Raw genomic sequence first — 23,032 nt, forward strand, 5'->3', positions numbered from 1 at the left:
GCATCTTTACATTCCTTTTAAAAAGTAAGCTTACCAAACACTCGCGCCTGTGATGCACCAATATTCTGATCCAATAATATATTTCCAGTGCTGAGAAAGCTCAATGATTTATTGTAGCTCAGCATTCGTCCTTCGCCAGGTACGAGACGACGGTATCGCTTGCAGTCGATGTCATTGGAGCACGGGCTGTCGAGGTTGTGCAATTCCTCCTACTTCTACTGCAGAGTGCTAGCCGCACACGAAACAGCTTCACTCTGGAGTCCCTCACGATACTCGTGCTGCAAATTAAACGCTTCGAGCTTTCCTTTACCACCTGCAACTAGTACCAGAGAATCTTAGTCACAACGTTGGCTTTTCTGCTCACAGCCCCGATCTCGAGGACCTTATGACCTCCATCGACGGTGCTCACATTGACTCGGAGGTCTGCAGTAACCGCTGCTCCGTCGATGACGTGTGTATCGTGGCATCGAATATTTGCAGAGCGAAATAAACATATATTTTTTTGCTTCAGGGTCGAAATCGTGTACGAAATACGATCTCTACTGTGGTACATCATTCCGGTCACGGCATTTGGGACAGGTCATGTACGCGCGATGAGAATTGCTGGTGGGATGCCGACGACACCATGATGACACCCTTCTACCAAGATGATAGTTCTCAATCCTCCACTGCCTACTTGCTCCTCTACGTGTGTCAAGACATCGCTGCCGGTGTTACAGAGTTTAGCGACATATTCCCACGGCAAATGTAGCCATTCAGCTATCGAAATCGAGACTCGAATCAGGCTGATTCGCATTCATTTTCCCCCAAAAAAAGCAACCCACATAGACCCATTTTTTGGTACATTTTTAGTATTAGACCACTGCCAGAAGTGTCGCACTAGCAATTCCGCCATGGGCTCGTCGAGGTGCGAGGGCCTCGTGCGCATTCGGGAGCGTGTCGTCTTTCATTCTTCCTCTAGTGTCGACGATCCAGACGACAACTTAGACGCGATATCCTCGTCGTCGTCCTCTAGTAGCCAATTGCGCTCCGCTGGACGTTTAAGTGACGACGTGTGGTATTTTTGCGTCTCGAAGGCACCTGTTGCGTCTGTGGATTGGTTCACAGTGGACGCCAGCACCGAAAGTAGCGAAGAAGAAGACGTATCGGCCACTACGAGCTCCAGTGGCGCTGTGTTGCTGGCTAGTACCAGAGTCTCGAGTGTCGAGGCCGTAGATGGTGAGAACGTAAAACTACCCGAGAGTGACGGTGAAAACACTGGAGTGTTTGTCAATTTGGCAATGGACGAGGAAGAGCGGAAAAGACTGGAAGCTGTCTCGTTCTACGTCGAAGACGAGAGTTCTGGTGTTGCGCTGCTGCTTGAGACCGAGTCGCAAGAACACAGAGACGAATGGGTGACGTTTCTAGGTGAATTGCTCCCTAAGGAGGCCGAGGAGAGCGCAGATGGTCAGGAAAGTGAAGAAGCTGGCGAGGATGTAGCGGAGGAACTCGAGTCTATGCACTTAGCAGCGTCCAGGTCGTCGATTTCCATGCGGTCGCTGCTTCATCAAGGCAAATCGGAGAATCTACTCGAAGACGAAGACCCATTCGGCCTACTATCACTCACAACGTCGGCCTTGAGCTCGATAATGCCGATGGATGACGAAGAATCAGTAATGACGACGAATACTGCGCCTGGGATGTTCGCGATGGACCACTTCGAGTTAGCAAAGGGAAATGGCGAAGAAGATATCGACGACATGGGCGACAGCGACACTAGCGGTGCGAACACAGACTCGGACTTTGCCGCAGATACCGCAGTCGATTCTTCTTCGCTGTTGTTTTTTTCAGGCAGAGGGCAACAGATAGCAGTTCGTAAGCGGTCAAACAGCAACGTCACGGACCCTTTGAGCTCCAGTATGGTCAAAGAACCCGCTCGGAGTCGACGACACAGTCTGGGTGCTGTGTTTGGCTCGTCCCCACAGCCAACAAACGGCTGTATGCGCTGTAGCAAGAGATTCGGCAGACTTATCCATACGCCCAAGGTCTGTGCGTCCTGTTCGCATCGATTTTGCCGCGACCACTGCAACCAGTGGACAGCTCTAACCACTCCAGAGTCGATCACACTGCCAAGTCCTGACATCGGCGCTAGAGCGACTCCAGCAGAGCAGAAGCGTGTGTGCATGGACTGCATGGTAAGACAGCAGTTGCTCTCTTCTCTGCAAGAAGCGGGTGTGTACTATGCCTCTGCAGTCGACGAAGCAGGTGGATTATCACGACTTGTGCGCTGGAAATTCTTTGATCAAAGCCCCAAGCTGGAGATTGCAAACCATATACGCGCTCGAAGTCTTGGGCCGTTGAGTCTCCTGTCGGCGATGTTTAAGTATCGACAACAGCCCTTCATGTTCGTGGTGGTGTTAGCGCAACTCGTGCACAACGTGGAGAATTGTATGGACACGATGGAGTTTTACTGGCCCCAGTTCCTGCAGTGGGGGTTTGTCAACCTTCCAGACGCCTCACCCAGTGTACGAGCCTTTTATCTCTTCTTCCTGGCTGCTACGGCGCGTCGTAGTGTCCACTTGGCAGTCAAAGCGACGTGGGAGTGCATTGCAGCTCACTGGGACGCAATGTCGGGAGGGTTCTACAAGCGCGGCAACGGCATTGTAGTCATGTTATTCTTTGTTACGAACGTCAACTTTGGCGAACCTCGCAGTGTCCTGCCGCAACTATTGTTCCCGCAAGCGCCACTGCATCAGCGTGAGTCATTGGAGAAGCTGCTTGGACAACTGTACGAGTATGTACGAAGAGCATATGCTGCGTCGCAGCGCGAGTCTCCGTTCTTTGAGTGGCTTCTCGCTCGCAGCAAGGAGGAAACCGTGGTCAGTTCTCGAAACATTCAGACTCAGCTCCGTGTCGGCGATGGATTTCTCGATCCGTTCCCCTTGGACTACCATGAACAAGCACAGCTAATGATCCTGGAACGTCAAAGATCAGGCACGCAGCATCTCGTGGAAGCGAAGCAGCGCATGTGGAACAAACCAGCGCAGCATATTTTCAGTGACGAAGTTCGGCTCGTGCGCTTCTTAGTGGACCTGTGCACGTACTTGAAAGAGAACATTTCGGAGCCTTCTCTGCGGAAGAAACAGCTCCCTGCATTGTTACAGGAAATGTTACGAGGCAAACACATCCGACCCGAGGCTGCGTTGCCGCTCTCTGGAGCCATGGCTCACCCTCATCGTGTCGTCAACGTACTCGTCAATGAAGGAACAGTGTTTTCCACCAAGGCTCGAGCCCCGACGTTGGTTTTCTTCGAGATTATCGCGTCATCTTTAGGATGTGATGGCGAATCTCGCGAACTTGATCCCCTGCCTAAGCACGACAGCCAAGTTGATGCGTTGGTGGATAATGCGGTGAAAATGGAGCAAGAAAAAGACGATTTATTAGCTCCAGAGCAGCTGGAGATCCTCAACTATCTTGACGGAGAGACCGTTGGAACGTACGTGGCCGACTTAATCCCCGTCAGTCGCAGCGATTCTCAAGCTTCTTTTCGGTCTTTCATCTCCGAAGACCTCGATAGACTCAGCACCGTATTGCCAGCTGGCTGTACGCCACTTAGTGAGATGGCAGGTTACTCCGACGAAGGCGAGGCGGAAGAAGTAAGTGGTGACGTTGGCGCGGACACGAGTGACAGCTTGGACTCGACAAACGCAGCACAAGTTCTTAAGTGTCCGTTCTTCGGCGAACGCTTTGCTGACACGCAGAAGCGTATCCGCGAAGCGAGCACGTTTTCTCGCTTTGACGGGTGGGCGTTAGCTCCGGTGATTGCCAAGAGTTTTGACGATATGCGTCAAGAAGTGTTCGTGCTACAAGGATTGAAGCTGTTCCAACTCATTTTCCGGAAACATAGTCTCAATCTCTGGATGCGATACTACAGTATCGTGTGTGCAGGCAAAGATTGTGGCTTACTGGAGGTGATCACGGATGCGCAGTCACTGGATGGATTGAAGAAGAAAGGCACGAAAATCAGTGGCGTTGGTACGTCATTGCCCGTTATCTTCGAACGGGCTTGCGGCCGAGACCCCGTTACGGGTGAACACGACCCGGTCCGCTCGGAGAGAGCTCGAGCGAATTTCATCTCGAGTATGGCGGCGTACAGCCTCTTTTCCTACATCTTCCTGGTCAAAGATCGACACAACGGCAACATCATGCTGGACACTGAAGGGCACGTTGTTCACATTGATTTCGGCTTCGTTCTGGGTATTGCGCCGGGCAACACCTTCAGTCTCGAGACTGCTCCGTTCAAGCTGACGCAGGAGATGGTGGAGATCATGGGCGGAGAGGGTTTCGACTACTACCGACAGCTCGTAGCTCAAGGTTTGCTTGCCTTGCACTTGGAAGCTCAGCAACTGCTGTCACTCGTGTATCTCTCGTCCAAAGATTCGTGCTTCCCATGCTTCAAAGGGCGATCTCGGGCGCGTATTGTGCGGCGACTAAGTCGTCGACTGTGTATCGGATGGAGCGTACAAGACGTGGAACGCACAGCTGCTCGCATCGTCGACAAGAGCAACGGACACCGCGGCACAAGGCAATACGATTGGTTCCAGAAGATTTCCAATGGCATTTCACCCTAAAGATTGCAAGGCGCAGATGTATAAAGTGGCAAAAAAATGTAAAAAGCTAGCTAGGTTTTAGATGCTTCCTCTACCCGAGTGGAGTGCCATTTTGTCACGTTGTTCAATGGCGCTTCTTCTTCGAGTGTGACTTTTTCTTCGAGTCGTGGCGATGACGACGTTTGCGATCTTTCTCCTTTCGATCCTTGTGCTTCTTCTTCGACGAGCTTTTCCGGGTCTTTTCTCTCTTTGACGACGAGCGATTCTCGCTGTCCGAGCGTCGTCGTCGCTTGCTTCTTTCCCGCTCAGAGCCAGCACTCGAGCTGCGACTGCGTCGACGTCTCTTCTCACGGCTGCGATTCCGTCCACGACTCGAGCTGCGGCTTCTGGATGGAGATTTTTCTCGACGACGTCGACCTGTACTGCGGCTCCGACTGCGACTTTTTGAGCGGTTTCTTGGTCGCTCTTTGGCTTCGCTCGGACTGCGGCTTCTGCTCCGTCCGCGCGATGACGGACGGCGTGGTTTGTTGCCCTTTTCATCTTCACTTTCATCTTCGTCACTTGAAGAATCCTGCAAAACGAAATGCAACAAAAGTTGCACGATGTTGAAAGTGCCAATGTCACCGTGACGCATACCGAGGACGAAGACAATGTCAGCGTGACGCTTACCGAGGACGAAGACAAGTCCGAGTCCGACGACATTACGCGCTTCTCTTCGCCTCCTAAATGATTCCGACATTGGAAAGTCAAATGACCCACCATTCCACACTGCATTTAATAGTTGCACATTTTTTTTAGTATCGAAACAAATTGAGTAAACAAAAGAAAATGTTACCTTTTTGCAGGCACCGCGCACATCGTTCTAACAGTAAAAAGTTAGTAAAACCCAAATCTTCCCTTTTGCCTCTTATGAGACAATTGTCACCCACCGACTTGTTGGAGAGCTTGGCGAGTGCCATGAGACCTTTGGCTTGCTCGAGCTTGCTGCTCGCCCTTGGCCGCGTACGGGTCGTAACCGATGGTGTTCTTCCAGATGCCCGTCATCTTGAGCGTCGCGCTACTGTGCATGCGGTTGTTGTGGGGCATCCGCACACGCCCCGCCGTCGCTGGCATCCTGCTTGCTGCTTTTTGTAAGGAAACAATAAAAATGTTTTTCTGTACCACTGAAAATCGATCTGTATTCTTTGAGTACCCAAACTGTACCTTACTTTATCCAAGATAAAAAAACATTCGACAGTTTACTCGCCACAATGTGACAAGAAAATCACTCTCCGTCGCGAAGGTCAGACTTGAATAAGACACATAGCCAGAGCAATAGCCATCGACGATGGCACCCACTCCCTCAGTTGCTTCGCCAGAGATGACGCAGAACGACGACCACCAAGTGCAACAGCCCGCGACGCCGGCCGCGCCTGTGTCACCCGTGACCATCGTAGCTCGCGAAGAACCGCCGCCGCCACAGCGCCGCCGACCTCTGTCGTTGCCCAGTCAGGTGCAGGAATGCACTATGCAACGCATCCTCGTGACAGGCGGCGCCGGCTTCATCGGTATCCACTTGTGCCGCCGTCTTTTGGATCAGGGCCACGAGGTCATCTGTCTTGACAATCTCTTCACTAGCCAGCGTGCCAACGTCCTGGACTTGCAAATGCGCTACCCGAACTTTGAGTTCGTGCGTCACGACGTCACGGAGCCCTACTCGTGCGAAGTAGACCAGATCTACAATATGGCGTGTCCTGCGTCACCTGTGCACTACCAATACAACCCCATTAAGACCACCAAGGTGTCTTTTATGGGCGCCATCAACGTCCTCGGCCTGGCCAAGCGCGTCAAGGCGCGCGTGTTCCAAGCCTCGACTAGCGAAGTGTACGGCGACCCGGAGGTCTCGCCGCAGGTAGAGTCCTACCTGGGCAATGTCGACTGCACCGGGGTGAGAGCGTGCTATGATGAAGGCAAACGCGTGGCCGAGACGCTGTTTTTCGAATATCACCGCACACAAGCAGTGGATATCCGTGTGGCACGCATCTTCAACACGTATGGACCGGGCATGCATCCGTACGATGGACGTGTGGTAAGCAACTTTATCATGCAGGCGCTACAGGGCGAGGACATCACGATATACGGCACGGGTAGCCAGACGCGCTCCTTCTGCTTCGTGGACGACCTTGTAGAAGCGATAATTCGCTTCATGGACTGCAAGACGTGCGTGGGACCCATGAACCTGGGCAACCCGCACGAGATGACTATCCGCGAGCTTGCTGAAATGGTCATCCGCCTGACAAATTCTTGCAGCCGCTTGGTGTTCCGGGATTTGCCTAACAATGACCCCAAGTTGCGGAAACCTGACATCACTCTTGCCAGGTGCGTTTATTGTTTTGGCAATAGTTGCCATGTCGTTGACTCACTTTGTACTGTTGTTTCAGAACGTATTTGGATTGGAACCCCCATATTTGCATTGAAGAAGGACTCATGCGCACCATCGCGTATTTTCGGGCCTTGGACTTATCCAAATTCAAGCGACCTACCAACAATACGGCGCACTGCAAGAGCGAGATGGCCAACCAGGCAAAAGTGGCCCGAAACTAGAGTTGTCTCTGCTGTGTTTAAAACAGGAAAAAAAAACGTCCGTGTACGTACATAACACTTTATGACATTTGCAAATACTGGTTGGGTTTTATCGTTGCAGCTGGCAAAAGAATCCATTTACCGCAAATGCCACAACGGGGACTGATAAGCGGTTGTCATTGATCTTGATGGACGAAGGGTGGGAAACACCGAAAGGCTAGCTGGTTGTAACGAAGCATAGGAACTGATGGATACGCACCCTACGTCTCCACTTTACCGTTTGCGCTGCATAACTACGAGGACTTGGAAGCCGGTAGGGCACCTGCAACTCCATTATCCTCATTGTCAAATTGATCATTGGTGTCCTGCTCAGCTTTCTCCAAGCGAGCACGTTCCTCCCGGATCTTGGCCACGCCGCCGCCCGAGCCCAGCTTGGCGCCAGGGAATTTGACAATCACCGCGCTCATATTGTCACGGCTGGAAAGACAGGCGAAAGGATTAGCATCGCACAGAAAAACAAAATTAAAATATGAGATTGTTGCAGCTCTCGTACCTTCCGGCGCGTAGGCAGTTGTCCAGGATCTCTTCCGCTATTAACTTCAAGTCCGTCTCGCCATTGCTCATCAGCTGGCGGACGAAGGCACAGATTTCGTCGTTGCTCATGACGTCCCAGATTCCGTCACACGCGAGCACCAAGAACTCCTCCGTTTTGTCGATCTTCTGCACTTCAATATCCGGTTCCGCAGACACTTGTTGCTGCTCCGCGGGCAAGTCAGCGCGAGCCTTGTAGGAAAAGTCGCCAAGTGCTCGCGACACCGCCAGATCTCCATTCACACGGTTACTGCGCACCAGCCCGCCGGCATCCTGGATACGCTTACGTTCCCCGGCCTGCAATAGCCACAATTCATTAGTTTATTACTAATATATCAGTATCATCGACTCGGGCGTACATTAATGGGTTTATGGTCGAAGGACATCTCGACCGTGCGGCCGTTCTTGGCCATGACGCTGCGTGAGTCGCCCGAGTTGGCCACGATGATGTGTGTTGGAGTAACGAGCGCAGCGATGGCAGTACAGCCGCTTTGGTCCGAGCCGTAGCTCTCATCGAACGTTTTACGGATGTTCTGGTCCAGGTTCATAAAGGCGTCACGCATGGCTTTGCCGATCTTGGCAGGGTCCGCGTCATCCGCCTTGCCGTTCGGGAACACGTCGTTCTTCATGACAGCGGACAGCTCCTTCTCGATCCCCTCGGCTGCCAGGTCAGCGGCTAAACGCCCACCGTGGCCGTCAAAGACCGCGAAGAGCGAGCAGCCCTGGGGCAGCCCTTCAGGGTTGATCTGAGCCACGTGCGCGTCCTCCATACCTGTGCGCCATCCCTGCATGGTGGCCAGACCGAACGAGAGGCCGTTTCCCTCGCCTCCATCAGTGTCCTTGTCGGTGATCGGTGTGGCGAGGAAGTTGCCCATGTCTGTTGGCTCTTGTTGCGCTCGACAAGTTCCCCGAAGTTTGTGTTCGTTACCACGTCGGTGAAGAAGATTTTCATGCCTTGAAATGAGTTCAGTATACAGTATACAGTATACATGTGGAAGAATTGCGAAAGAAACCCAAAGTGGCTTATCCGGCTTCAAGACAGAGAAAAAAGTGGCGTCGTGTTTGATTACCCTTTCTAGTGAGATCGGATGGTGAAGTAGAGCAGCACAAACACCACGACGACGAACATGATGAGATACAGCATGTGCTTACTTCCGCCCTGCTCCATCATCACGCCAAGTCGCTTCATTGTGCCGCCAAGCAGGCCTTCCGTGTTATCGAACTCTTTGCCCTGCATCATAGTAATCGTAAGTCTCCAATAGTGTCAAGCAAATAAAACACGATGAAGCGCACCATGCTGTCCAAGAAGCTGTTCTGATCCACAACCTCCGCATGAATATTACCCGAGAGCTGTAATAAATCAACACAACAGCGTGGTGAGCAATAACCAGCGCTGCGGATGACAAAATCGAGGTACAGCTCCCAACCTGCTTCAGTTGCGTGATCTGTAGCGACAAGTGACTGATCTGCTCGTCGTTTTGTTCTTCGAGCAGCCGCTTGGCCTGCTCTCCGTTGTCTACATTCCCTCCCGTCTGTAGCAATATTAAATGCGTTAGCTCGACCTGTCTGCGATCTAAACGAAACTGCAGTCGTAAGACGCTACCTGAGTTCGCGAAGAGGCCCCTGAGAAGAGAGATTCGCGTGCGCTAGCTCGGCCGTTCGCCATTCGGTTGTACATGAACGCGCTGGTCCCGCAGAGATGTGACGTAGAGCGACGTTCTCGCTTCGACGAGACGTCATAAGAACGAGGGACTTGGCACGAATTAGTTGGCCAAAAATAGCCTTTTTTTCAGCCAATCGAAATACGATAAGAAAATGTTTCTTGACAAACCCAGTATCGCGCGAATTTCTTTAACGTGGAGCACGGAAAGACTTCGTTTAAATCTTTGCGGTGGTGTACTGGCGTGACATTAATCTAATCTCAAGACTTGATGGAGAGACGTGCATCATTTTCATTAGTTCAGCTTACTTGCTTTAAACTTTCAAAACAACAGAAACAAACTTAAGGCATCGAGTCGTCCGGGCGCTTGATAATCACCGTTTTGTGCTCCAAGTAGTTGCGCAGGCCCAGCTCGCCGTTCTCGCGACCGATACCAGAGTCCTTGAAGCCACCGAACGGGGTGTTGGCGTCGAGCACGTCGTAGCAGTTGACGTACACCGTTCCTGTGCGAATACCGTTGGAGATCTTGATGGCGTTGTCAATGTTTTTGGTCACAACGCCAGCTCCAAGACCGTAAACGGAGTCGTTGGCGCGTTCAATGACTTCGTCGATGGTCTTGAACTTGAGAATGGACATGACTGGACCGAAGATCTCCTCGCGAGCAATTGTCATGTCGTCCGTCACATCTGCGAACACAGTGGGCTCAATGAACCAGCCTTTGTCACCGTGGCGCTTGCCGCCAGTCAACAGACGAGCGCCTTCCTTGACACCTTCGTCAATGTATCCCAAGATCTTCTCGAACTGGGTCTCGTCAATCTGCGCGCCCTGCTGCGTGGCAGAGCTGAACGGGTCGCCGACCACACGCGAGCTGGCAGCCTCCACAGAGCGGCGCACAAACTCATCGTAGATTCCCTCCTGGACATACACACGGGTACCAGCAATGCAACACTGGCCCTGGTTTAGGAACAGACCGAGTTGCGACTGCTGAATGGCAAGGTCGATGTCAGCATCGTCCAGGATGATATTGGCAGACTTGCCACCGAGTTCCAGCGTCACCCGCTTGATGTTACTCACGTGTGACGTGCGCATGATCTGGTAGCCAACCTCAGTGGAACCGGTGAACGCGACCTTGTCGACGTTCGGGTGCTGCGCCAAGTGGCGACCGGCAGTGGGGCCCACACCGGGCACGATATTGATCACACCCTTGGGGAAGCCAGCCTCAACGATAAGTTCACCCACTCGAAGAGCAGACAGTGGGGTCTGTTCGGCAGGCTTTAGCACAATGGTGTTACCGGCAGCAAGAGCGGGTCCCAGCTTCCACGCCATCATGAGCAGAGGGAAGTTCCACGGGATGATCTGAGCACACACGCCGACGGGTTCGGCCTTGTTATAACAAAGGTAGGGGCCGGTGATGGGGATCACGGCACCGTGGATCTTGTCGGGCCAGCCAGCATAGTAGCGGTAGGTCTTCAGTACAAGACCCAGGTCAGCGGCCTTGGCCTCGGCGCATGGCTTGCCGTTGTCAAGCGCCTCGAGGGCAGCGAGCTCGTCGATGTTTTCTTCGATGAGGTCTGCGAGCTTGTTGATAAGACGACCACGCTCCGCCGCGGGCATGGTGCGCCATGGCCCCTCGAAGGCAGAGCGAGCGGCAGCAACAGCAGCATCGATGTCGGCGGTTCCGGCTTCGGCTACGTCGGCGATCTTTTCCTCCGTGGCGGGGTTGAACGTCTCGAAGGTCTTTCCAGTGATGGACGGAACGAATTCGCCGTTGATTAGCAGGTTGGTCTGTTTGACCGGCACTGGCGTCGAGAAGTTACGCGACAGAATCAGCGGCGAGGCCTTGGCGGCTGTGGAGGCCGATTTCATTGCGAAGGCGCTGGCCTTGACGCGAGGAGCTTGACGCAGGATCTGGCGCTGCATGGTGAAGGCGAGAGGTCTGACGAGGAGCTGAAGGGCTGGCAAAACGCAGAATGACCTATTTGCCAATGCAGTCTCAATAGGAGTGCGTCAATACACTAACAGCTTCAACCACACCGGCATCAGAAGCTTCCACTGTCTACAGAAGAAGCTCGTCCGTACTTACGGAGGTTAGAAAGCGACTCGAATGACGTCAACGGGGGATTCGCAATGGCGGAAGACAAACAACTTCAAGCGCGTGCAGCTTGGTAAACACCTTTGGTGCGAGCTTAGGTGGGTGTAACGACCGTTGTTGTCCATTTCGTAAGCGTTGGCGTTTACAATTGCGACATGCAGGTGCAAGGACTCCGCACAGCAGCTTAGGACCGGCTACATGCATGTTCATTCCAGTGTGGCCTCCACATGTAAATTGCCTGGATGATGGTGCGAGGAACAACAGGTTGAAGTTCTATCTATTTCGGTAGAATGCCGCCCATCACGAGCATAGTTGATACTGTATTCTGTAGTACTAACGTAAAGGGCCTCTTGCTTTCATACTACATGCACGTATAATAATAGTTCGCGAATAAGCATGTATGGCTTGGGTCGTTCGGAGCACTGCTCCGGAAGCAGCTCATGCACGTGAGGAATGTCAATAGGTGAAGACTCGTCACCACAATAGAGAACACGTCACCTCCAAGTACCTGGTGCTCCAGAAAGTGATTCAATGATTAGTTCAGTTGTACATGTACATGTACTCTGATTTTCTTACTAGTACGAAGACGAGAGAGAGCGACACTACCCTATCAAAGAGATTACTGAGCGCGAGAGCATTACTACTACTACTACGAAGTTTAATACTACAGTACTAATATTGTACATGTAATAGTACTACACAGAACAGATGCTATACTACAGAAATAAACATTAGCAGTACTAATATTTTACGAGAGCATATATTATTAAATTACTACTACGTTTTTAGTATTATAAAAAACAGTGAGCAATACTTGCAGTAGGTGTAATTTGGCTTCGCGAACACGTAATACCTTACCTTACCTTACTTGCAGTAATACAGTAGTCGGCGTAAGACTACTTCACTAAAACCTCTCTTAAATGAACCTGATATCCGGTTGTACTTGATACTGTACCACCAAGTCCGCTCCCTGAGATTACTGTGGAGGAAACTTGATATGCTCCAATGACAAACCTGATACGAAATTATGAGGACAGCAGGTGTATACGTGTAGCCTACCACTACGTAGTGGCCGTGGAGAAGCTTGTAAGTATTTTTATGTCAGTATTGATAACCAGCAGTTAAATTTTTTGTATCATTCTTCGACTGCAACCAAAAATTGTAAGTAGTGCGGACTAAATCTTAGTCTGGCAATATTGCATGAGCTAGAAAGCGCGCAAATATCCACGTACAGTAAATGAAAGCGTGCCGACTTCAGGAAGCATAAAATGCAAATGTACTTTTAGACCTGGAAGCACCCTACTAAAACTATCTAAATGGATTTAAGTATGTAAGTCTCCTGGACTCACGGATAAGGTTAAACTATGAAACACCAAGTCATTCATACATGTAGTAATAGCCGCAATTAGACATATGTAGACAGACCTCCACTTATTTCGACTCCATGTCAGAATACTTGTGAAAATGTGCAATTAAAACACGTATTTTTGTTGGCGGACGAATAATGAATGACCTCTTTTCTGAACGAGGAATGCTGATAAGCTTAGAGTAGTCGTCCATAGATCAAACAACAGTATCACTTAAAAAAGGTTTTACTGTGGTACTAATAATACTATTTCGTACTACTACTGCTGATGAAGCAACGATAAGGAATGCAGATATAAAAAGAGGCATTTCCGTTCAACGATGTTTAACCGAGTCAGAAAGCCGAAACAAATCTACACTCATGAGACTCGCCCGCGCTAAAGGCACAGGTCATCACCACGCCAGAAGACTTTGCTCGAGCTAAACGCCTTACAGACGGTCGTAGAAGCGGTCGAGAGGGGGCACATCCGGGGACAGACCCTTGCGGACACGCACGCCGTTCACCAGCTTGCCGGACATGTTGCCCAAGTCGGTCGGGTCACCGCCAATAACCTGGTAGTGGTCGAACACGCACTGCGGGAAGGCCTTGCCACCCGTAGCCTGACGCAGGTCAGCAGTGAAACCGAACGACTCGTTGACAGGCAGGTAAGCCTTCAGCTGCATCATGGGGGTGCCCGGACGCTGCTCCTCGGCGAACACGTGACCACGACGACGGGTCAGCACACCGTACACGCCACCAACGGCGTCCTGGGGAACCTGGATGTCGGCAAGGAAGACCGGCTCCATCAGAGCAGGCTCCGACACGAGCTGACAAGCGTACACCACACGACGGGTGGTGGGCAGGATCTGGCCCATACCACGGTGAATAGCATCAGCGTGAAGCACCACATCCAGAAGGTTGACACGCATGCCGCGCACGACCTCCTCGCAAAGCACACCGTCCTTGGTGGCCCAGTTGAAGCCGCCAAGCACCGACTCCTTGATTTCGTTCAGGTACGACACACCCTTGGTGGAGTCCACGAACAGGTTGGCACCCGTGCCGTCCGGGCCGTAGCCCCAGATCTTACGGGCGTCAGTCACGTCCCAGCCGTGGTTGTCAGCCAGGTAGCGAGCGCGAAGCTTGAAGTCGTGACGAGGGGTGACCTCGTCCTTGTCCTCCTCAATCTCCTGAGTCAGCTCGTCACCAAGAGGCAAGGCCTCGCAGAAGAGACGGTTGTGCTTGTTTGGCGACTTGGACAGACACGTCTTGGACGAGTTGCCCGTGATCGTCTCACGGTACGACACGACAGGCTCCGAGATCTTAACCTCCGTGCCCATGAACTCCTCCTGCAGATCCTTCAGACAGATCTCAAGGTGGAGCTCACCAGCACCAGCGATAATGTGCTCGCCTGACTCCTCCGTGTAACAGAGAACCATAGGGTCCGACTTGGACAGACGCTTCATGCCTTCCACCAGCTTGGGCAGGTCCGAAGCAGTCTTGGGCTCCACAGCCACACGCACAACGGGCGACACGGAGAACTTCATGGTACGGATAGTGTGGCCCGTCTCGGACGTCGTGATGGTACCAGACTTGAGCAGGTACTGGTCGACACCCACCAGGGCGCACGTGTTACCGGCCGGAATGTCGGGGGTCTGCTCGACGTAGCGACCCATCATAATGACGGTACGCTGAATGTTCTTGACCCACAGGTCGGTCTTCTTGCCGGGCACGTAGTTAGGGCCAAGCATGCGGACCTTCTGGCCCGTAGCGATCTTACCGGCGAACACACGGCCGAACGCGTAGAAACGGCCCTTGTCCGAGGTCGGCACCATCTTGGACACGTACATGACCAGAGGACCGTTGACGTCGCACTTGCGGATAGCCTCGGCACACTCGTCGTCCTGGGGGCCCTCGTACAGAGTGTCCACACGGTAACGCTGAGCCGTAATGGGGGACGGCAGGTGCACCACAATCATCTCCAGCACGGCGTCAGCAGCCGGCAGCCAGCGCTGCATAACACGCTTAAGCAGAGGCTTGCCAGTCAGTTCCTTCTCGTCCGACTTGAGCTCCACACCCACAGCCTTCATCATCTTCTCGTACTTGGCCTTCTTGTCGTTCATGATGGCGTCGAACATCTTGATGATGGGGTCCATAATGAACTGGCAGAAAGCACGCTTGAGCGTGCCCTCGGCGTTGTTCTTGCTCGTCCACTTCTTGTTAGCGGCGTCGAAGTACCAGTCGCCCCACAGCTTCTGCATCATCTTGTCCTCAGCAATACCGAACTTCTTCGAGTAAAGACGAGCGAACTTCTTCAGGGTGAAACCCCACTGGTGGAGACCCGAACCGAAGGCAACCGTACCCTTCTCGGGGTACACCTGGACGTCACCCAGCTTCTCGTCGAAGTAGGTGGCAATGACCACGTTCACCGTCTCAATAGCACGCGTGAACGACTGGTAGCAGTCCTCTGGCTCAAGGTGCAGCTCCAGAAGAGCACGGTCCACCTTGTTCACCATAAGCACGGGCTTGACACGCTCACCGATCGACTGACGCAACACTGTCTCGGTCTGCACGCAGACACCTTCAATGCAGTCCACCACGACCAGAGCACCGTCCGTCACACGCAGAGCAGCCGTCACTTCGGACGAAAAGTCAACGTGACCAGGCGAGTCGATAAGGTTAATCAAATACGAGTTCTTGTTGATCACAACCTCCTGGCCGGGAGCGAGCTCCTCGGTCGATTCCTTGGCGATAGCGTCAGCCGTGGCCTGCTCACCGACGTCCATGTCGTACTCGAAGAACATCGAGATACCCGTCGACTTGATGGTAATGCAACGCTCCTGCTCATCGGCACGGGTGTCCGTGAAACGGGCCTCACCGGCGTGCTTGGCCGAGATAATACCGGCCTTGGACACCAGAGAGTCGGTCAGCGTCGACTTACCGTGATCGACGTGGGCAATCACGGACATGTTACGAATGTTCTTCGTGTGGTCCATGATCTCACGCATCTGGTCGACCGTGAAGTTCACCTGAGAAAGTCATTATGGGGGTCGCATTAGTCTCCTGTTTCTTGTCTTTTTAGTGCTGTGCATTTGCTGCTTTTATTTTGCTGTAACAAGCGCGTACCATGGTTGCTGCTTGAGTGGGGGGTTAGCGGCGGGTTGGTGGTAGGTTCTCTCGGGCTTCTCCCTTTCGGACTAGCTGGATCCAAAAGAGGAAATGGCGCTCATATCGGGAACCAACCGCGTAAGGAAACGCGAAGGCCGGAGGGGGTCAAAACAGAGAAAAGGCCCTCAAACGGGTGGAGCAGAGAAGCCCGCTGGCACTTAAAATATATGATCTCGAGTATGCTGCTTACAATCCTACTGATAATGCGAGGTTCAATTTTGTCCGAGGTTTTTCCGGTGAAGAAGGAGTGATGGTCTGCTTGATGGGGTCAGCGCCCATTTTTTGGGAAGCACAGCGACGCTCACTGCGGAGTGCGAGTTTTTTTTTACTTGAGGCTCCGCTCAAGTCGCGTTCCACATGTGCTCGAGCCTCGCGATTCAAACACATGAGTTTACCGTGTGGTATTCATGGATAGCGGCTGTACTGGTTTCACTAATGAATCTGGGCCCAAACCCCGAAGATCATTTTCAATGTAGATCAATATGTATTGAGCTGTAATGCAATACTCTCTGCATGCGGAGAGTGTGAAGATGACTTATTAGTAGTTTGTGCTATGGCTAGCGCTGAAGAAGTACATGTACATCTTATGTAGTGGGGCTGCATAAGTCACAGCGATTCCGTCATCTTCGAATTGGGCACATTGAGCTCCCTTTAAGCAACTCGAAATGGGCACTTGAACCGGGCGAGCCCATGAGACGGAATCAGACCGAATTGGCCAAGAGGGTGCCTTGCGGTTGGATGAGTGCAGGCGGAGAATTGAGCGAAGGGGCCGTTGTCTGGCTTGGCTGCACGCAAAGTGTCAAGAGCAGTATGTACGGCAAGACAGAACTGAAAAGAAAGTTCGCGGTCCTTCAAGTTCCTGAAGGCACTCTTCGTGTCAATTGAATTGGCTGCTTGTCCTGATGAGATTCAAGACTCATCCGTGTGGTGGCCGCTACAGTACGGTACAATGTACTGAGTACATATATCGCTTTGGTGCTTCGATCGTCTCACATCTGATGACTAAAAGCAAGAGGAAATTGACTTAAATGCGCGGTGCTTATGACGGTTGAAATGGAACTACTACTTGTGTTTGTACTATGAAGTCGCACTACTGCGTGCTATCAGGGACAGCATGTCTTGACGTGTGAGTCGAATGTGCCCTCGTTCTACGAGGCTCCGAGTCGTAGCCGCATATGCGTCCACAAGAAGCAGAATCAACCTTTAGCGGGAACCGATGAAGGGGAATGACTAAACTGTACTATACTACTGTAGTAGTAATAAAGAAGCTGAAGCAGAATAAGACAACTAACGGCGAACCTGTGCAGTTTGCACGTGTAGTTTATTTATTTGTGTTGCTCAATTGTGCTCTCGTCGCTGTATTCACACTAGCAAAAATCACGCATCCTATTCGTCAACGACACTGACAAGGGAATCAGTGGCGCAAACAAATGAGTTTGAGGTTTCTCTCGCGTACGGGGTCGTTGTCGTGGTATCAATGCTCGCATCTTTGTCAAAAAGCGGTCTGCAGATCTGTACATCTACACGAAGGTGTTCTGCTGCTGCAGCTGGCATTGCTTGAACTGGTCTAGGTAGAATTGGCAAGAGCTGATGTCGTTGCTGTTGCTGTTGAGGCACTCGAGGAAGGCCTTCTGGTTGGGGCCGCAGTGGTCCTGCTGGGGCGGCTGTGTGGCTTGGTAGTCTTGCGAAGCCGGAGCGGCCTCCTGCTGCTGCGGGGCATCCGAGCCGCCCGAGAACGAGCCGGCGACGGCGCCCACGGCACGGTGTGCAATAGCGCTACCCGTGCCGAAGGCCATGCCCTGGGCCACCGTACCCATGAGGCCACTCATCATGCCGCCGCCACTGCTGGAGCTCTGCTGCGCCGGAGCGGGAGCGGCCTGCGTGCGAGCCGGTGCGGGCGCAGAGCGACGCGGCTGGGCGGGGGCCGGAGCGCGGCGAGGGGCCGGGCGAGCGGCAGGACGCGAGGAACGGGAACGGCCCATCTTGTGTCTTGGTGTCTTCTTACTGTTTTCGCTTCCGATTGGATTCTGACGATCCAACCCGTGGGGACAGGAGCTGTTCAGCGAGAGCCACATCACTCGTACACAAAGAATTATCGAGAATCACAGGGAATCGTTTCTTAAACTTGAAGTTTGTATTGAGCCAAGAATGATGGTACGATGGCTACATTGGTCTACGTCCTGCAACAATTACCTGGCACTTGTTCCGCCGTTACGCTCCAGTTGCTCGACGCGCGCCGATAACTGCAGCAGCATTTTGTCCACGTCGTCGAAGCGTACGTTTAATTGCGTCTGCATGGCCGCCATCTTCTCCAGGATGAGCTCTAACAGTTCCTTGCTCTCACCGCTGGCGCCATCCTCGTCCTCAGATCTCCTCGCCATCTTATCAGGCCTTGGAAGCGATTCCTGACCACTGCCGGTTAACTTGGGAATTGACGTGGGTCGAGTCCGGCGAGGCACCTTGAACTTAGACAGATAGATCGGCACTGGCTCATTGGTCGCAGCCGCATGGAAAAAGGTGGCGCGCTTGCGCTTCTCGGTCGACGCGACGTCAGCGAACGGAGACCTCTCGGCGAGGTAGATTCCTCTGCACACATGTGTGGACGGCAATTCCTGGGACAACCAATAGAAGAACATGCGTAAGCTATCGGGCACGATGACGCCAAAAGTGGCCTCATGATTTACCAGTTCACCGGAGAGCGAGGCCGTCCACTCCATGCGATCGGAAACGTCCAAGTGCGCAACAATTAAACGCGGCGACAAGGTGCTTCCTACAATTACCCGCATGCCCTGCATATCAATAAATGCGAAATAATGTTGGCGATACCTCTTGCACGGTAACATTGCGACAAACCTGGACAGCAATGACGTCGGGTGAGGTCAAGTGGGGCAGATCGAGGGTTGAAGTGATGCTCCACTGCTGTGCTTTGTGCTCGACAATCAGCAAGCGGGAACGAGGCTTCGTCTGTGGGGCAATTTCAGTATTCTGGAATAGAGGACATCATTCGCAGTTTTAATTATCAGACTGCAAGGGAATAAATCAATCTCCAACAGCGTCGTACCTCAGTGCGATTCAGTATTTGCAGCGAACTCTGGAAGCTGCTTGAGATGCGTATCGAAGTCAAGTCAATGATATCGTTGGACGAAGACGCTACTCGCTCTTGAATATCTGCACGAGTTGAGCTTCCCGGATGCAGCAGCAAACTGGATACTGACGATGTTTCGATTGGCAATGTACTGCTGAATATCGGGTTTAACGCTGGAGCTGCACGGGAGATATCTTCAAGAACCACTTTGCTATCTGTCGCGAGAATGCAGATAGTTGGTGTTACGCGTGCGACTGCAGCAATGGGGCCAACGGAAGCGTTCCCAATGTCCAATCGAAGTCCATTGGTGCCTTTCAAGGAACCGCTCGCATCGATCTGGTCCTGCGTTGGAGGCTCGGAGGGGAATGCGTCGGCGTTGGTCCAACTGAAGCAATGAAGAACGTGATTCTGCGCTCTGTTGAGGCAAAGTAAGTGTCAGCTTAAGCAAAGTGAACTGCCAAAAGCTTAAACAAGTATCACGCACAGTGATATTTGTAACCCGCAAGGACTCCACGCGCACGCGTTCCACGCGAGGCGCGTACTGGACTCTGTGTGTATTGCCCGCCACAGTAGCGCTGATCCCAAATTGGTGATAAGTAGGATGTCCGTCTTGGCGTAGGCCTAAGATGCCCAAAGTGGACCAGTACACTTAGCCCGTTTCATTTTAAGCAGCATATAGCGCGCATACCAGTAGAATATCGCTGCACGGGCTCCAAGCCAACCCTTGCGGACGATCAAGCTCGACAGAGCCCCTTAGTGCTGCCGAAATGCCACTGGGAGAGCAACAAAACGCAGTACACTAATGTAAAATGGTGATTGCCAGTCAGGTTTATGTCGACCTTACCTTGAAATGGAGACTTCCCAGATTTCCACTTGAGTAGTCGATGCAATTGCCAGCAGGCTTGACTCAGGTGAGCCGCGAGACCAAGCTACGAGCCGATATAGGTCCTGCAAGGCCACACACAGGTGTTGCACATTAGTGCTGCATTTGTGCAGAAGGATCCCAGTCACTCACGCCGTTCGAGTCATCTTCATGTAATATCAGAGTATCTTCTGGTTGCTCCAATACGCCTCGCCCAAATCCCGGAGTGCTGTCCGTGTCTGCATAGCGCGTGATGACTACTGTCGAGCCAAGCGGCATCGCCGACACCTGCAACCTCGGGTTGTATCCTTCGGGATAGGGCCAGCAACAAGTAATCGTAAGCAAAGTAAGAAGGAAATCATTGCAGGCAATAGTATTGATACCATCTTGCAGCAGGTTTCCTTTGACGCCCGTCGCGATCAGCGCCTTACTCCACTCTGTCGGTCCATTGATGAGCATTTCAGCGATTTCAAAGGTTAAAATAAAAACATTTTTAAAAACCGTTTTCTAAAAAATGTTTTTTTTTCAAATTGCTAAACGAATGCTATAATGCGAACTTAACCCGTTGCTTTTGCTCTCACTATACCCGTATACATGTATATATACGGTACATAACAAACGACATGGAAGCACTGTAAGTAAACCGCTATCATCTTGACAACAAGACCCTTGTCCAAATCATCGTATAATACCGTGCTCATCTTCAGTCAATGATTAAAACACTTGCGTTGAAGCAACAGATCTGTGACGGGGTCACACAGCACCTTGCACGGAGGAAGTGCTTAAGGGTATTTACTACCCAAGTGAGTCCACGTGCTCCCGGCCTCAGAGGAAACGGTTTGCTACTTAGAAGAGTAGATGTAAGACTGATGTTTTTATAAGTAAACTTAGCTTGGGCTCTTTACATACTAGAGGTTACCTTTAGTGGAGCTAAGTAGTCATGCCCTGACTGGCTTCTAGAGCACCTGGTACCGTGTACCAGGTATCCACAAGAGTGACGGGTCACTCTTCATGTAACCTGGGGTACACTGGATTGTACCCCGTTACATCCTCCCCCACTTAACTGAGAGCCACCTGATTCTCCAATCAGAAGTGAGAGAATTAAAACGCCCAAAGGTGAATTCCCACACTAAGCAGCCACGAGACTGGCGCGGCTATCAGTCACACTCACGGTCACTGGGTTTGCAGCCCTATGCTCACAACTATGTTGGCCACAAAGCCCACACTCAGAGCTGCCTTAGCTCCTGCGCTAGCGCGCGTGCAGTGCTTTGGCACAGGGCAATAGCATCCGAACGTGTGGCATTCGCCCACATCTCGCACCAGAGGACACGACAGTCCTCGCGAACGCGTCCAGAGCGTGGTGTCTCCCGCGAGGGACGACACCGAAAAGGGCAACACACTAGAGGGAGCTCTCAGCTTACCTCTGGCTATGCCTTGGGCTTCAGCAAGGATCCATCCTTGCGGGCGGAGCTTCTGCCACGCTCTCTCCGCGTCTTGGTCATCGTGCCAACGGCGCATAGGTGTCCCTCATCGACACCGTGTACCGTCAGTTACTAACCTTTGGTGCGGTACGCTCACCACAAGGTTGCCATGTTCGGCGGTGTAACGGGGTTACATGGTGTGGAACACACCGGGGTACGGAGTACCCGGAGAGCTAACAAACTCTCAGTACATAAGTTGGAGATTAACAGACTCTCCGTACATAAGTTGGAGAGTTAACAAGGTCTCTCAGTAAGCTGGCTGAAAGCCACACGTATGTACCTAATTGCCGTACTTTATCCGAATCTTGCCGTTTTCTTGTGTTTTTCGGTTTTCCAGCATGGTCACATTAAAAAAAACGATATCTAACTTCGCCTTTCCAATTTACGGCAGGCTTTTTCCGAGATACGTTAAAGTTATGTGCTCTTGTCCACATATGTAGTGCAGCCTCGGCTGCTTCTTCCGAGTCGTATTGCAGAGGAGGGGCGCAGGGATGAAGTACTCGGCTGGAGGAGGGTCCAAATCTACATCGTTGTCTTGTATATGGATAACTTGAGAAAACATACCAAGTGTCATTCCCCCTTCCTGTAAATGTGTGCACTGAGCTCCACGCGGCATTGTTTGAGGGGCTGGGCGATTTGCTGCATGTGATAGCGTGTCAATTTTGAATTTTTGCTCTATGAAATGGCCATCTCTGTTTTGGCTGTAGATTATATTGCGCAAGCCCTGAGGCTTCTCTTTGACGAGACCCGGTTGGATCGTGTTGTGGAAGCGAGGTTGCTGTATTGGCAAAGGCTCAAAGTGCTTGTGATGATACTACGCTGGACATCGAATCTGGATGCTGGCGCAGGCTACATGTCCTTCGAGCGAGTTGTCGCTCGGACGCTGCTCCTAGCGATTGCGCATCAGTTTCGGTTGAAGGTTCATTTCGCTGCTCAGTGAACCCCGTCGCTTGAGTCCCTAGAGCACTAGGACCGTACGTCCGCACCATTGAGGCTGTAATAATCGAATCTCCCAGAATGATCTTTCTGCGTCTGTTAGTGATTTTTCTTTTATTAAGCCTAAACAGCCGCTACTAGTTTTTTTCAAGGGAGCTTTGCTAGGGGGGCTCCTTAACTTCTCCCCCCACTTCTCACCCGCTTCCACCTCGACGTCGTGCCTGCAAAACTGCTGACACACGCTCCTGCTGCGCCGTTCGCCTAAAGCTACATGTCCTGATTGCGCCTTTGCAATTGCTGTCGAGTGTAAAAGCCTTGCCAAGGAGTGGCAGGCTGTCGCTCCGGCGGTGTCGTTTGGAATCTTGCCCCCCCCCCCGCGCGCTCAGCAGCTTCAATGATATGCCAGCACCCCTGCACCTGTTGATGAATCACGACAGGGAAGTCCGAATTAAGAAAATCCAGCGCCTGATGCATGTTGTGGAAGTCCTTTGTATACCCACCATGTTTGCATTTAATGAATTCACCTGCACGGTGCATTTCATACAAACCACTTGATTTGCAGATACATTTTTGGCTGTAGTTTGTTATTTTCTCGTTCAAGATAATCACTGCTTATATTTGACTATATTTTAGCTAAGCCATTATCTGAGCGCATATTCCGGTG

The 23,032-nt window shown here is 52.0% G+C and overlaps 9 protein-coding genes across 9 annotated transcripts; 2 read left to right on the forward strand and 7 right to left on the reverse strand.

Annotated features, from left to right (window-relative positions):
- Positions 1-893: 893 nt before the first annotated feature.
- On the forward strand, positions 894-4,610 carry PITG_10935 (phosphatidylinositol kinase (PIK-I); the record flags this gene model as incomplete). The annotated part of the gene is made up of 1 exon (XM_002901691.1): positions 894-4,610. One exon carries the CDS (start codon positions 894-896, stop codon positions 4,608-4,610), a length of 3,717 nt encoding a protein of 1,238 aa, XP_002901737.1.
- A 326-nt stretch (positions 4,611-4,936) lies between these two features.
- On the reverse strand, positions 4,937-5,675 carry PITG_10936 (uncharacterized protein; the record flags this gene model as incomplete). Its single annotated transcript, XM_002901692.1, has 3 exons — positions 4,937-5,121; positions 5,425-5,451; positions 5,519-5,675. The coding sequence occupies 3 exons, from the start codon at positions 5,673-5,675 to the stop codon at positions 4,937-4,939; spliced, it is 369 nt and encodes a 122-aa protein (XP_002901738.1).
- Positions 5,676-5,886: 211 nt separating this feature from the next.
- Positions 5,887-7,172, forward strand: PITG_10937 (UDP-glucuronic acid decarboxylase 1; the record flags this gene model as incomplete). The annotated part of the gene is made up of 2 exons (XM_002901693.1): positions 5,887-6,947; positions 7,010-7,172. 2 exons carry the CDS (start codon positions 5,950-5,952, stop codon positions 7,170-7,172), a joined length of 1,161 nt encoding a protein of 386 aa, XP_002901739.1.
- Positions 7,173-7,433: 261 nt separating this feature from the next.
- Positions 7,434-8,670, reverse strand: PITG_10938 (protein phosphatase 2C, putative; the record flags this gene model as incomplete). Its single annotated transcript, XM_002901694.1, has 3 exons — positions 7,434-7,628; positions 7,705-8,039; positions 8,102-8,670. 3 exons carry the CDS (start codon positions 8,615-8,617, stop codon positions 7,445-7,447), a joined length of 1,035 nt encoding a protein of 344 aa, XP_002901740.1.
- Positions 8,671-8,778: 108 nt separating this feature from the next.
- Positions 8,779-9,459, reverse strand: PITG_10939 (uncharacterized protein; the record flags this gene model as incomplete). The annotated part of the gene is made up of 4 exons (XM_002901695.1): positions 8,779-8,973; positions 9,036-9,092; positions 9,170-9,274; positions 9,346-9,459. 4 exons carry the CDS (start codon positions 9,418-9,420, stop codon positions 8,818-8,820), a joined length of 393 nt encoding a protein of 130 aa, XP_002901741.1.
- Positions 9,460-9,675: 216 nt separating this feature from the next.
- On the reverse strand, positions 9,676-11,352 carry PITG_10940 (aldehyde dehydrogenase, mitochondrial precursor; the record flags this gene model as incomplete). The annotated part of the gene is made up of 1 exon (XM_002901696.1): positions 9,676-11,352. One exon carries the CDS (start codon positions 11,320-11,322, stop codon positions 9,745-9,747), a length of 1,578 nt encoding a protein of 525 aa, XP_002901742.1.
- A 1,795-nt stretch (positions 11,353-13,147) lies between these two features.
- Positions 13,148-16,056, reverse strand: PITG_10941 (elongation factor 2; the record flags this gene model as incomplete). Its single annotated transcript, XM_002901697.1, has 2 exons — positions 13,148-15,865; positions 15,963-16,056. The coding sequence occupies 2 exons, from the start codon at positions 15,963-15,965 to the stop codon at positions 13,289-13,291; spliced, it is 2,580 nt and encodes an 859-aa protein (XP_002901743.1).
- A 648-nt stretch (positions 16,057-16,704) lies between these two features.
- PITG_10942 (uncharacterized protein) lies at positions 16,705-18,023 on the reverse strand (the record flags this gene model as incomplete). The annotated part of the gene is made up of 1 exon (XM_002901698.1): positions 16,705-18,023. The coding sequence occupies one exon, from the start codon at positions 17,834-17,836 to the stop codon at positions 17,525-17,527; it is 312 nt and encodes a 103-aa protein (XP_002901744.1).
- A 170-nt stretch (positions 18,024-18,193) lies between these two features.
- Positions 18,194-19,608, reverse strand: PITG_10943 (uncharacterized protein; the record flags this gene model as incomplete). The annotated part of the gene is made up of 6 exons (XM_002901699.1): positions 18,194-18,325; positions 18,464-18,616; positions 18,689-18,793; positions 18,858-18,989; positions 19,066-19,504; positions 19,574-19,608. The coding sequence occupies 3 exons, from the start codon at positions 18,788-18,790 to the stop codon at positions 18,194-18,196; spliced, it is 387 nt and encodes a 128-aa protein (XP_002901745.1).
- Positions 19,609-23,032: the final 3,424 nt, after the last annotated feature.

Source organism: Phytophthora infestans, genomic scaffold (genome assembly GCF_000142945.1).
Source record: "Phytophthora infestans T30-4 supercont1.19 genomic scaffold, whole genome shotgun sequence".
Classification (NCBI taxonomy): domain Eukaryota; phylum Oomycota; class Peronosporomycetes; order Peronosporales; family Peronosporaceae; genus Phytophthora; species Phytophthora infestans.